The 12,808-nt window shown below is 41.3% G+C and overlaps 1 protein-coding gene across 4 annotated transcripts in view; it reads left to right on the top strand.

The window, feature by feature from the left end:
- The first annotated feature begins 12 nt into the window (after positions 1-12).
- Positions 13-12,808, top strand: part of vcla (vinculin a) — a 52,791-nt gene continuing 39,995 nt past the window's right edge. For 2 of the 4 annotated variants that reach the window (XM_042336715.1, XM_042336714.1), the window contains exon 1: positions 13-254. In XM_042336715.1, the coding sequence (XP_042192649.1) occupies positions 87-254 (168 nt within the window). In that variant the 5' untranslated portion in view covers positions 13-86. The remainder of the gene's footprint in view (positions 255-12,808) is intronic. The other 2 variants (XM_007898682.2, XM_007898681.2) reach the window with 1 other exon arrangement.

The following is a 12,808-nucleotide window of genomic DNA, read 5'->3' as shown; positions in this document are numbered from 1 at the left end:
ACCGCCCCCCCCACACACACACCTTTGTCGTGTATTCAGTAGCCGTCTCCTTTCCGAAGGGAATAGGTCACACACGCACCGCCACAATGCCTGTGTTTCATACCAAGACGATAGAAAGTATTCTGGAGCCGGTGGCTCAACAGATTTCTCATCTGGTGATTATGCACGAAGAGGGCGAAGTGGACGGGAAGGCAATCCCCGACCTGACCGGCCCCGTGGCCGCCGTCCAAGCCGCCGTCAGTAACCTGGTCCGGGTGAGTACACGAGCCGTCCCGAGTCCCGCCCGTCTCTTGCGGGTCCCGGTGTCCGCGGCCAACTCTGAAGGCAATGCGGTAACAAAGGGAGCGCAAGAGGTGGCAGCGAAACCACCCGCCCGGTGCTCTGGTTACCCCCTTCGCCCACTTGCTCTTTATACACCGCTTCGTCCCGGGCTCAGGAAGTTCGTCAACACGATTCTGCATTGTTTCTGCCCCCCCCCTCCCACCACCGCTGCCCCCCCTCCCTCCCCCCAAAAAAAAATGTTGCTAAAATTTGGTTCAGTCAAACTTCACCGTTTCGGTCCATTCTGCTTTGTGGGATGTGTGACTCACTCTCACACTCACTCTCACACTCGCACTCAAAGTCCAGTGTGTGTATTGCACCTTTCAGACACTCAGTGTCCAGTGATCTGTATGCGGCGATGTCAAGCCGCCTGTGTTGGGAAGGGGAGAGGAGGGAGAGGAGAGGAGGCGATGCAGCATCGTTGCCAGTGATGTGCGATGCATATTGATGCAGCTTTCGTGTTGCATTCTGCCTTTTGGGCAAAACCCGATGAGTATTTGTGAAACGCTTTTGTTTCCTCTTCGCCAAACGGTCGGTTGAGCTCGGGGTCCAGACGCCGCCCGCAGGTTGGCAACTGCAGAAATGTGAAACTTAATAACACTTTTGGGTTTTTCTTCTTCCCCCTTTTTGTCCGTTATGCAGTGCGTCTCGTTTGAAAAACGAACTCTCTGTGACTGTTGAATCATTCAAACTTTCCCTGCACCCCCCCCCACCCCCCCACCCCTCACCCCCCCCCCCCCCCCACCCCCCCCCCCCCCCCCCCACACACACACACCCCAACAAAATCAAGTGGTTCGAGCCTACCTTTTTGTCAGGGCGGATTCAATGACAGATACAGGAAGACTGGGGGTTGGCAAAGCTCAACAGGCACTGGGTACGAGCGTTGTGGATATCAATGATATAAAAGTGAAACTTGTCGAACCCTTTGCATAAATGTTACAATGCAAAATCGACTTTTGCTGCAACTTAACTATCCGGAGGAGCTCTTCATCCCCCCCCCCCCCCCCACCACCACCACAGGCACTACTAAAATTACCATTTCAACACTTGAAAGAGCAGTGCAGCTGCGACTTCTCAGTTTGAAGTACTATGATATTAGGCAAATGAAGCTGTCAGGAAACGTGTCGACTTTGCGATTTTGTTTTAATTCCACGCATGTTACACTTGATATTTGCACATGAAAATAAAGACATTTGGCCTCACATTGTGGAGTTGCAAAAACTTACCGAAAGCCTTTTTAAAACGTTGTGGTTGACTCGTTGGTTTCATTGTGATGATCTCGTTTTCTTAGCTTATTATGGATCAGATAGATGAGCGTATAGAAGAAAAGTGTAGCGTTGAAATATTTGCATATTTTACGTTTTTTTTAATGTTTTTCAGTAAGCATATAAAGAATTTAAGTGTTCCAGATGTTTATGGTGGTGGATTGTCTGTGGCATTTGTTCCTCCATTTGTCTCAGGGACTATTATCTGATCACTTGGCATGGTGATGTCAATTTTAAATTGAATTGTAGAATTATTGACATCAGTAATGGGACTAATTTATTCTTGGATTTTGATGACATCACAAACTCCAAAAGCAAATAACTCTGAAATTAAATTACTACAGTCTGCTCTTGCTACATGGAGGGGGGGAAGCTTGGCGTAAACTTGCCTTGTATTCAGGCAGAGCCTCTGCAGCTCTGATTTAGCAGTGGAAAATGTGAAGAAGAGTATTTTTTAAAAAAGTTGAAGATTTCAGCCACATGCAGAATATACACTGTTCCTACCTGTGCCCTATTGTCATCACAAATACATATACACAGTGATGTTATATATTCCAGATGATGGCATAGGTTCCACTTGTGTAGAACAAATCCTGAGAAACTATCCAGATTTTTTTTAATATTGAATATAAAAGCTGGGGTATAGAGTCTCCTGAGCTTGGGGCAGAGTACTGGGAGCTAACTGGTGTATATCCAACCTGGAATACTTGTCTATGACAGTGGGTGCCTAAAATAGGACCATTTTATAGCACTAAAAATCCTTCATTGTGCTAAGCACATTTTTTCCTAAAAAATTATCCAAAGAAGATTTTATGCTTTGCACTGCCTGAAGTGATTGCAATGTTTTCCATGGTATTTCATTCTGTTCAGTTGTGAACATTTGACCTTTTGGGTATGACTATCACTACTGTTACTTTTTCCATACTATGAAAGCATTGTCATCAGAAAGATCACATTCATTTTTTTGTGTTCATGTGTGTCCGTGGCTTTTATTGAATAGCTTTGCATAGAAATGAGGCATTTGAAAGCCTTGTATAAAAGGGCATCTTGGCATACTCATTATTGCTATGTTCCAATATGTGCAATGAAATTAAGTAATTATAGAACTGGATGTTATTTATCAGTATTATACTGACTTAAGTTTTCATTTGCAGTATCATATCTTTTTCAAACAATTACATTTTCCAAATTAAAGTAGATAAATTGCAGAAAATCTTTCATTAACACATAAGATTACAGAACATGTATTGAGTTTTAAAACCTGTCAGGGTTTTCTACAAGTTAATCCTTTGTTCACATTGAACTTGTATTACAACAGTTTTTTTTTTTAAAAAATGGATTGAATAATAGCTGAGAGTGCTGGCTAGAGTTTTAGAACATTTCTCCAGGTCAGTCTTTTTAATGTTTAGCGTTGGAATTAGCCTTTCGGTATGCTTTTCCATACTGAAAGGCTTTCCATACATTTGAACGTCTCAAAGCACTTCACAAAATGACTGTGTACTAGTTGGTAAATGAGGCAGCCAATTTTCACACATCAGTGTGCCACAAACAGGCATGAAGTAAATGACCAATTTTCTCTTACCAGGACATGGTAAGATTTCAGCCACATGCAGAATATACACTGTTCCTACCTGTGTTTTTTCAAATCATGTCATGGGATTTTTATTATATACCTGAACAGGCAATGCGGACCTCAGTTTAATGTCTCATCTGAAGGATGGCACCTCTGACGATGCAATGTCCCCCCCCCCCAACCCCAGCACTGCACTGGAGTGTCATCCTCCAAGCTCTAAGACCTGCTGTAGATTTGAGCCCAATATCTTTTGAGCTCCTGCATTGAAGCACTGTGTGGTGTCTTTCTCAAAATTCTCAACCATTTGTGATGATTTGCCTTTTTTTCCTCCGTCAGTGACATTGAGGTGAATTGTAGCATGGCTTCGCTTCCTCAGATGAGTCAACTAACACATCATTGAAAAGAATCAGATCAAATTTTGGATCTGGCTCTGTGCAGTACATTTACCTCGAAATATTGGAGGAGATAGTGAACCCTTTATTATATTTAGAAGATGTTACCTTGCACAAAGCCAGCTAAAAGGTTTTGAATCAAGAAGTGCAAGAATGAACAATGTTCCTTGCTATGCCCTACCAGATATGTTGGGGATAAGCCCACAGAAAATCTTTTTGCCTGTAAAAAGTGCAATTGATCCATGGAATGAATAACATTGCTGCTATTTCTATGTCTAAAAAGAAGAAATTGTACTGGGAGATCGTTGATCAGTGATAACTGTTTGTTTAATGGCAAAGATTAAAGCAAGGCACTGCCGAGTGATGAAATATTCCAGTGTATCTTTGTTTGGGTGTAGATTAATTATCTACATTGGATTAATTATTTACAAAGCTAGTTTTGTAGAGCAATTTAGAAGGGTTTGCTTTTTTTTAAATGGAGAGGAGAAGGTTCCTTGCTTTGGGCTTGTGCTTCCATCATTAAAGAAAATTGATGGCGAAGTAATTTTTAAAATTCAGGTCTTTTGAAGTCTTGCTAGAGGATAATAATAAGTGCTGGTAGACTTTTGCTATGTTCTGCTTTTTCCTTTCTGTGTAGTTTTGTGTGCATTGTCAGTTATGAAGTTAGAAGCTGTGTGGTGAAATGGTTGGGGGTGGGAAACGGAGGGAAGTTGTAAACTAGGATTTCCTGCAAGAGATAACATGGGACAGTCATTTTTATTTTGCTCATGCACAATTTTAACAGTGAGGGTGGGAGCATGGTGATGAGGTTCGGCATATCTCAGATACCCAGCTGACCAAAAAAGCCAGCAATGATGAAGAATTAGCTGATTAGCTCAGAAAATACCATCTATGTACTTTTTTCATATTAATGGTGACATTTTGTACTTGCAATGTGTTGCAGTAAGATTGAAAATAAATGTATCCAGTTTAATGTATGTTAAACTAATTTATATAAAAATCCAAATCACGTTTTAAAAGAGTGAGGGTGAAGGAGTACAAGAATGTAACATTTTTTTTAGCAAACTTTAACGAACTTCCATCATTTCAAATTAAAAATTCATGAAGAAATCACACTGAAATAGTTTAAAATCTGTACTTATTTGTCCTAATAACAGACAATCCTTTCAAATGAGAAATAAGAGAAATGAGTGATACCAGCTTGTGATGAAATACTAGTAATAGATCAATTAGGAGAAGTGAATCTGATTCTTGGTGAAAATTGTGGATGAGATTCATAAAAAGAAATTCCTCTTTCATAGCCTTTGGCCAAGTACTGTGTTGGTTTCAATGTGGTTCTCAGTTGATAGAATTCTCACTTCTGTGTCAGAATGATGTGTATTCACAGCCGATGTTGGGACTTTAAACACATATCGTCTTGACTGACATTCCAGTACAGCTGAAGCTATTGCATTTTGGACGTGCAGTCCTTTTGATGAGACGGTAAACCAAGGGCCTGACTGCCTGTTCAGGTGCAGTTAAAGATCCCATCGTGCTATTTGAAAGAAGAGAATTTCTCCGGTATCTTGGTCAACAATTCCCAAGTTAAATAGGTCATTCACTTCATGGCTGTTCATGGGACATTGGTGTGTGCAAATTGTCTGCCATGTTTCACCGACAAAAAATAGTCACTGCAACTTGCAGTAAATCCTGCCAAGTGCTTGAGATGTCTCCTGGCGTGAAAGGCACTAAATTAAATGTAAGAATTTTATTATCCTCTCAATTTGGGCTTGTTACTCCAGAGTTGAAAGGCCAGTTTGTTGCTTTGCAAAATGTTAAGCCACAATAGACAATAAAAGAATGAAGCTGACGTGGTGCATAGGAAAGCTTAGTGACAGAAAGCTGTCATGTATTCAGTGTAGTTCAGTACATTGGGTAGATTTTCAGTGAGCAGGTCAAATATATTTAATTCATGTTCTGACGAACTGCAGACTCACAAGTTCAGCATCAGAGATTTATACAATATTCTACAGGCAAGAATAGTAAATTGTTGTAATTGGCTTCCTCATGTCTTGATTGACTTTTTTACTGAGTAACCCATTGATATTACAGTATTGTGGAAATCTAGCCAGGAATTGTCAAGAATAGAATACATTAAAATGTAGAGTTTGATGGAATGAAGCAAAACGGGTAAAAAAAGGTGGAATACATTTTGTTCTATCTATTAAACTAAATAATAAGTCTTAAAATGCAGACTTGGAAATAGCCTTCTAAGGAAATGTTTAGTTGTTGGAAGAGAGATGCCTTAAAAGGAAAACTTCTGGAGTTGTTTAATGTAAGCTCTTGTAAATGTCTTTAGTCAGTCTTGTATATTAGTTGTTCAGCTGTATATTGTAGGATAACAGCTGAAAGGGAAACTGAAAATGTAGTTTCAAACTTGTCTGAAGTTTAGTGTTTTAAAAAAAAGTTCAGTTCAAGGAACATATGTTTGTACTCGTTCAATAAACAGAATTCATTCAGATTCAACTGGTGTATACTCCTTAAACTATTATGTTTACAGCTTGGTTGCTTTTTAATGCATCCAGCTTTATACATTTCGAGTCCCACCAAAAAGCTTCCAGTATGCATATTAGAAAATCAGTACACTACCACCAAGGAATATCTTGCTACTGTGGAATACTTCATTCCTAAGCCATATCAGGAAAGAATACCATGGACATCATGTGAAAATGAGAAAAGTTAGTTTGGACAACTGCTCACTTTTAAGTGTTTTCTTATCCTGCTAATTTGTATGAACTGTGTATAAAGTATTTTATTATTTAAAATGGTCACTGGTTGATGGTATTTTGCAATCTCTTCAGTGGCATGTCATGTTGTCATTTGAACATCATCATTTTGCTGTGGTGAAGCAATAGCTACTGGAGAAGTAGTTTTCATGTATCTGGAAACAAGTTTTAGCTGCACAAAAGAATAAATCATGAATTTGAATTGGCTTGTTTGAATGCCAGGATCTGTTTGTTCAAATTCTGACTGTGAGCTGAAGTGTTGTTTTATAATCCACTGGAAGGTGTTCTTAGAAACACAGAAATCTACAGGGCAGAAGGAGGCCATTCAGCCAATCGAGTCTGCACTGGGTCACAGAGGAAAATCCCATATTATCCCCACATTCCTTCAAACCTCCTTGAAGCCTTGTCTTGTATGCCTGTCTACTTCCCACTTGAAAGCTACAATGGACTCCTTCTCCACCACCCTCCTCGGCAGGATATTCCACATGCCAACAACTCTGGGTGAAAAAAAAGTCCTTCCAATTTCTCCTTTCCCTGTTCTTGTGGCTATCTTTTAAAAATGTCCCCTAGTCACTGATTCCCTAATCAATGGAAATAACTTTTCCATTTTTAGCCTGTCAAAACCCCTAATAATATTGTACCCCTCTATCAGATCTTCCCTCAACTTTCTCTGCTATAATGAAAACAGATCCAGCTTCTGTAATACTCCCAAGCACACCTTGCTATCTGATTTACAATGGGTGGTATTCCAAGGCTCCAATTTCAGTTTGTAGTAGTATGTTACTTTGAGTGGAATTCGTTTTTTTTAAATTTTAAAATCAATTGCAATAGTGGAAAAAATAAATAAAGATGCCAGCAACGCAGGCCTACAGATCAGCTAATTCAGCACAGATTGAGAGTTCAGCCTGTGATCCTGTTTTACATGGCTTAACAGCACACAGGACTTTACCCATTAGGAAGTTGGGAAAACTGGTGAATAACCTTTTCTAATGGCTCATTGTTGTTCCATATAGTGAGACAGACTTATCTACAGGAAGATGGAGTACCGCAATAAAAGCCTTCCGCTGAAAAATACTGTACTCAGAAGAACTATCAAGAAGAGCGATTGCTTCTTAATTTCTGACATTATATCTGGTTACAAACATTTGGTTTTGTTTCTTAGTGCCAGGCTATATTTTTAAATTGACTTTCAATGCACTTCAGTTTGATATTGGTATCTTACGTTTTATTTTCAGTCTTCTGGATGTCAGCATTTTTTTAACTTCTTAATTCTAAATTTAAATGTTTCCTCTTAGGATATATCACAGGCTCCCAGGCACCAGGCCGCAGAGGATCGCGAGCAGATATTGTTTCACAGTCTATCAGAGTAGCTCCAACTTGGAACGCTTACCAGTCAAGTTGCATCCAAGGATGAGCAAAATTGGAGTTCATTTTCCCAGGCAGAGGAGAAATGGAGGATGAAAGAGAGATGCAGAAGCCAATATAATTGATCATAACAACAAAATTACATTTGTATTGCGCCTTTCACGTCGGGAGGACATCCCAAGGTGCTGGACAGTCAATGTTTCGGACCCGAGCTGGGGGTCGGCATTGGGGAGGTAGGGAGGGGGTGCAGGGTGATTGAAAGCATGGTCGAAGAGGAGGGTCTTGAAGGAGGGAGGGGAGAGGAGGAGGGATTGTGGGATGGAATTCTGAGTGTAGGGGCAGAGTGGCAGAAGGCCCTCCTGCCAATGGTAAGACGGACGAGGCAAGGGACATGAAAAAGTTGGAGCCCGCTGAACGGAGGATGGGGAGGGTCACGGAGCCTGGTGCGGGAGAGGACACGGGCTGCAGAGTTCTGGATGATCTGCAGCCTATTGAGGGAGGAGTTGGGGAGGCCGAGAAGCAAGGAGTTTGCGTAGTCAAGCCTCGATGTTATGAATGCGTGTATGGCAATGGTACTGTTGAAAATATCACAACTTAAAGCATCCAGCTCGTTGTCAATCTGCCTCAATTAGTAGCACTCTTGTCACTGAGTCAGAGGGTTGTGGGTTTGAGCTCCAGGTACAGACTAGGCTGACATTCCATATAGTGCTGCATTGTCTGACATGCCATCCTTCAGATGAGATGTAAAGCCAAGATCTCTCTGCCCGTTCAGGTGGTCTTTAAAGATCCTGAGGCACTATTTGAAAGCAGTTTCTCCGTGTCCTGGTCAGCAATTGATTGTTGACTGTTTGTGGGACATTGCCCTCCGTACATTGCTGCCACGTTCATCTATAGTCATTACAGTCACTGCAGTATGTGGTCTCGATACTTTACAGTACTCCTCTGAACTCTTTGAGACTCTTGACCCCCACATAGTCACACACCACAAAGACACACATGCCCCCCCACCCCCCCGGTGGCTATTGTGTTGTCAAATTAGGTTGCATAATTAGTTAATTCAAATGTGTGCCTACCTGCAGCAGCCCTTGAGAGAACTGAGCAATATTTTACACCATTCAGAAATGCATAGTGAAAACAACTGACTTTTCCATGCAATACTGAGAATTAAAATATGTTTTGGGATTATTCATTTTAATTAAGATCTTTGAGACATCCTTTTGATGTGAAAGGCGCTATAAAATATAAATTGTGTTGTATTTAATTAACAATTGTGTTGTACATTTTTTTAATGGAATGAAAATTAATTGGTTGAACCATAAACTTGCAATGCAGTAATTAAATTATCATGACATTCCTTCAGTATCTGAGGAGAAGATTCTATTTTTATTCCAGCAATTTGAAAGTTGATATTTGATCCAGTGATTTTAAACTATTGAAATTTTTATTACTACAACACATTTGACATCTGTATAGCGCCTTTCATTACAGAAGAACATCCTGGGCGCTGGACAAAGGTTTTTGTACCCGAACTGGGGGTTGGAATCCAGAGGTCAAAGGCAGGGGGGTGGGGATTGGAGGATGGCCGAAGGCAAGATCAAAGAGGAAGGTCTTGAGACAGGCCTTGAAAGAGGCAAAGGAGCGGTCGAGACAGAGGGATTCCAGGATGGAGTTCCAGAGGGTGGGGCAGAAAGGTTGATGGCCCGACTGCCAATGATGGGGAAGGCAGAGGACATGGAACAGACATGTGTGCCCGCTGAGCAGAAGGAGCGGACAGGTTGGTATGGGAGTCTTGAAGTTAGAGCACTCGCCTTGCAAGCGAGAAACCTGGGTTTGATTCCTGGCAGGGCGAAATGTTGGGCAAGTTTCTTACTCCACATGCCAATGTTTACCTAGCAGTAAGTAGGAACCTGGTTGTTAGTCAATTGGCAGATCGCTTTACAGGGTAATAATTCCTTCAAAAAAATAATAATAATTTGGTCACTTCAATCCACAACTGTTTGTGGGACTCTGCTGTGTGCGATTGGTTGCCGCGTTTCACTCAGAAAATATAGTCAATTCACTTCACAGAATGTTCTGTGAAAAGCTTTGAGACGTCTCGAAGAGGTGATAAAGTGCTACGTCAAATGCAAGGATTATTATTGTGTCAATGGGTCACAGAGATGAAGAGGAGGAAGATCAGGAAGGTATTTAAAGGTGAGGAAAAGGATTTAAAACTTGATCCTCAAAACTGAAATGGAGAGCTAGAAGAGGTGGGAGAGGATAGAGGAGATGGGTTCATGGAGCTTGGTGTGGGAGAGAACACGAGATGCAGAGTTCTGAATAATCTGAAGGTTGTGGAGGGAAGAGTTGGAAAGACTGGTAAAGGCATCATTACACAGAGGTCAATTTAATTGAAGTTTTTTTTAATGAAAGGTTCAAGTTTCTTTTCTTGAAAATGGTGACTTTATGAGTGAGGTAATGACTCTAGGCGTTCCTCTGTTCTTGTGAGTCTGTTCTCAGTGACTTTTTTTTACTATGGAAGAGGGATTAATTTGCAGCAGAATATACAGTACTGTTTTTACTTTCTGGTGAAGGCACTGGATTGTGGTCAGTAGCAACTAGGTGTTAAGTGCTCAAATTCATGATGTTCTTTCACATGAAGAAAGCTATTTTTTAAATTTTTTCTGTGGGTTGACTGTTTTCCATTGGCCTCAGTCAACACTGCCTCAGCCATGGCTACTTTGAGAGGAGAAAGAACATCCCGTGTTGAGAGGTCTCATTGTTCCATTCCTTTTTGATCGATTTCTCTTGTTGAAGGCCTGTTTGAGATCCGTGAGTGAATTCATTATATCTACCTCGGACTTTGTGGCAAACTGTGTTACATTCCAGTGTGCCACGTATTGGGCGAGTTCATAGTTGAGGATAAAGTCTCCACAATAAGGTGCGGAAGTGGAGAGGAAAAAACAAACCAATTTAACAACAACAACTTGGATTTATACAGCGCCCTCCACACCGGACGGTGTGTCAGAGCGCTTGGGAAAGGGTGAGAGCAGAGGTACGGAAAATATGGGGGTCACGGTCAAGGGCCCTGCCTACCACGCGATTTGCGTTCTGATTCTACAATACCAGCTGGGCTTACTTTCTAACTTTTAACTTTTAATGTAATAACCTATATTAATATTTTCTAGAAACCTACATATTGGGTTTCCATTGGGCACAACCCAATATGTGTGGTGATTTACCTGGCAAGAGGCCTTTTTGTGGTCACGTTTCATTTAGTGGCGAAGTGTGGCTGAAAAAAGGAAGTGTTAAGAATCCAACTAACATGTCAGTATTCTGATGGTTAAGAAATATGCTGGGATTCAGTGCTTCTAGGACAGTTGCCAATTTATTATCTCATTGTACTTACTGACAGAATTCCTTTTATGTACAAAGCCCACAAATGGCTATACACTGGGGAGACAATTCTGCAAATGGATGTTGCTTGGCAATAGTTCTGGAACATTTGGCTTTTTTATACAGTTCTTAGGAAAATTATCTTCATGCTATTGTCCTTTGTATTACTCACAATTTCTAGTTCAATTCAACCCTCAAAATACTCACATTATTTGTTGCAAAGTAAGCCTAGTTAGAAAGTAAGCCCAGCTGGTATTGTAGAATCAGAACGCAAATTGCGTGGTAGGCAGGGCCCTTGACTGTATCTGCCATATTTTCCGCACCTCTGCCCTTACCCCTTCCCTTCTTCCCAGAACCGTAATAGGGTCCCCCTAGTTCTCGCCTTCCACCCCACCAGCCTCAACACCCAACAAATAATTCACCACCATTTCCGGCACCTTCAGCATGATCCAACCACTAAAAATATCTTTCCCTCCCCTCTCAGCATTCCGAAGGGACCATTCCCTCCATGGATCCCTGGTTCATTCCTCCATCACCACCCACATTTGCTCTCCTCCCCCTGGCACCTTCCCATGCCAGCGCAGGAGATGCAATACCTGCAGTTCACCTCCTCCCAAATCAATGTCCAGGGCCCCAAACACAGTTTTCGAGTGAGACAGCAATTTACGTGTACTACCACCAATAAAGTTTACTGAATTCACTGCTCAGATTGTGGTCTCCTCTACATTGGGAGACGAAATGCAGATTGGGTGACTGATTTGCTGAACACTTCCGTTCTGTCCACGAGCACAACCCTCAGTTTCTGGTTTTTTTTGCTACTTCAACTCTCCCTCCCACTCTCACTCTGACCTCTCCTTCCATGGTCTCCTACCCTGTTCCGGTGAACCACAGCACAAGCTCGAGGAACGGCACCTCATCTATCTGCTAGGGACTTTACAGCCCTCTGGCCTTAATATTGATTTCAACAATTTCAGACCATAACAGCTCACCTCTCCCTCTCGTCTGTGACCTTGTAAATAGAAACAGAATTGAGAAGTGAACAGAAAATATTTATAACATACTGACATCACAAAAGCATTTTTCCTTCTACGCATTCAGTATCATAGAGAATAAAAAAGAGAATTGTTTTAGAATATTAACTTGGTTTTGCTCATGCAAGTTGCCTTCCAAACCTTGGAGTGCAGGACATCTTCCAATCAACTGTGCAACAGAGCAAGAAGACTATTGCCAGGGATGGGTACTGCCTTCCTTAAGCAAATTTAAACTACCATTAAGAATGATTCATTGATGGCTTCTGTCAACCTTGAGGTACAGAAACACAAGTTGGCCTTCAGTTGATTATTTGTGAAAATAAGTTTGAGAGATTGTTAAGAGTCAGAATTCCTGAAGACGTGTCTCTGTGGAAGTGATATGTCTTTCTCTGTTATCTTTAAGAAAGGAAGAGGCTTGTTCTGCCTGTTCACTTATGGATGACAAAGGTTCAGCAATACAATGGTCCACTTCTTCAGCGAAGGCATCTCTGGTGGCAGGTGCACTGAGTTAATTTTATAACCCTGACATACAGCTGTTAGTAGCAAACAAGTTGCAAACCTTTTTCCAGATTACTCACCAAAATACTCCAGGTCAATAGCTTCCCCACTGGGTACTTTGAAGGAGTAGATGCAGATGAATGATACTGACAGTTGGTGTGGAATTATTTATATTTAAAATCCATTCTGTCCTTTTCTTGCTCTGTACCCTCTTCCCTTCTCT

This window comes from Callorhinchus milii, unplaced genomic scaffold, assembly GCF_018977255.1.
Source record: "Callorhinchus milii isolate IMCB2004 unplaced genomic scaffold, IMCB_Cmil_1.0 Scaffold7, whole genome shotgun sequence".
In the NCBI taxonomy this organism is placed as follows: domain Eukaryota; kingdom Metazoa; phylum Chordata; class Chondrichthyes; order Chimaeriformes; family Callorhinchidae; genus Callorhinchus; species Callorhinchus milii.
The sequence above is the reverse complement of the archived record's forward strand: the minus strand, read 5'-3'. Positions and strand labels throughout refer to the sequence as shown.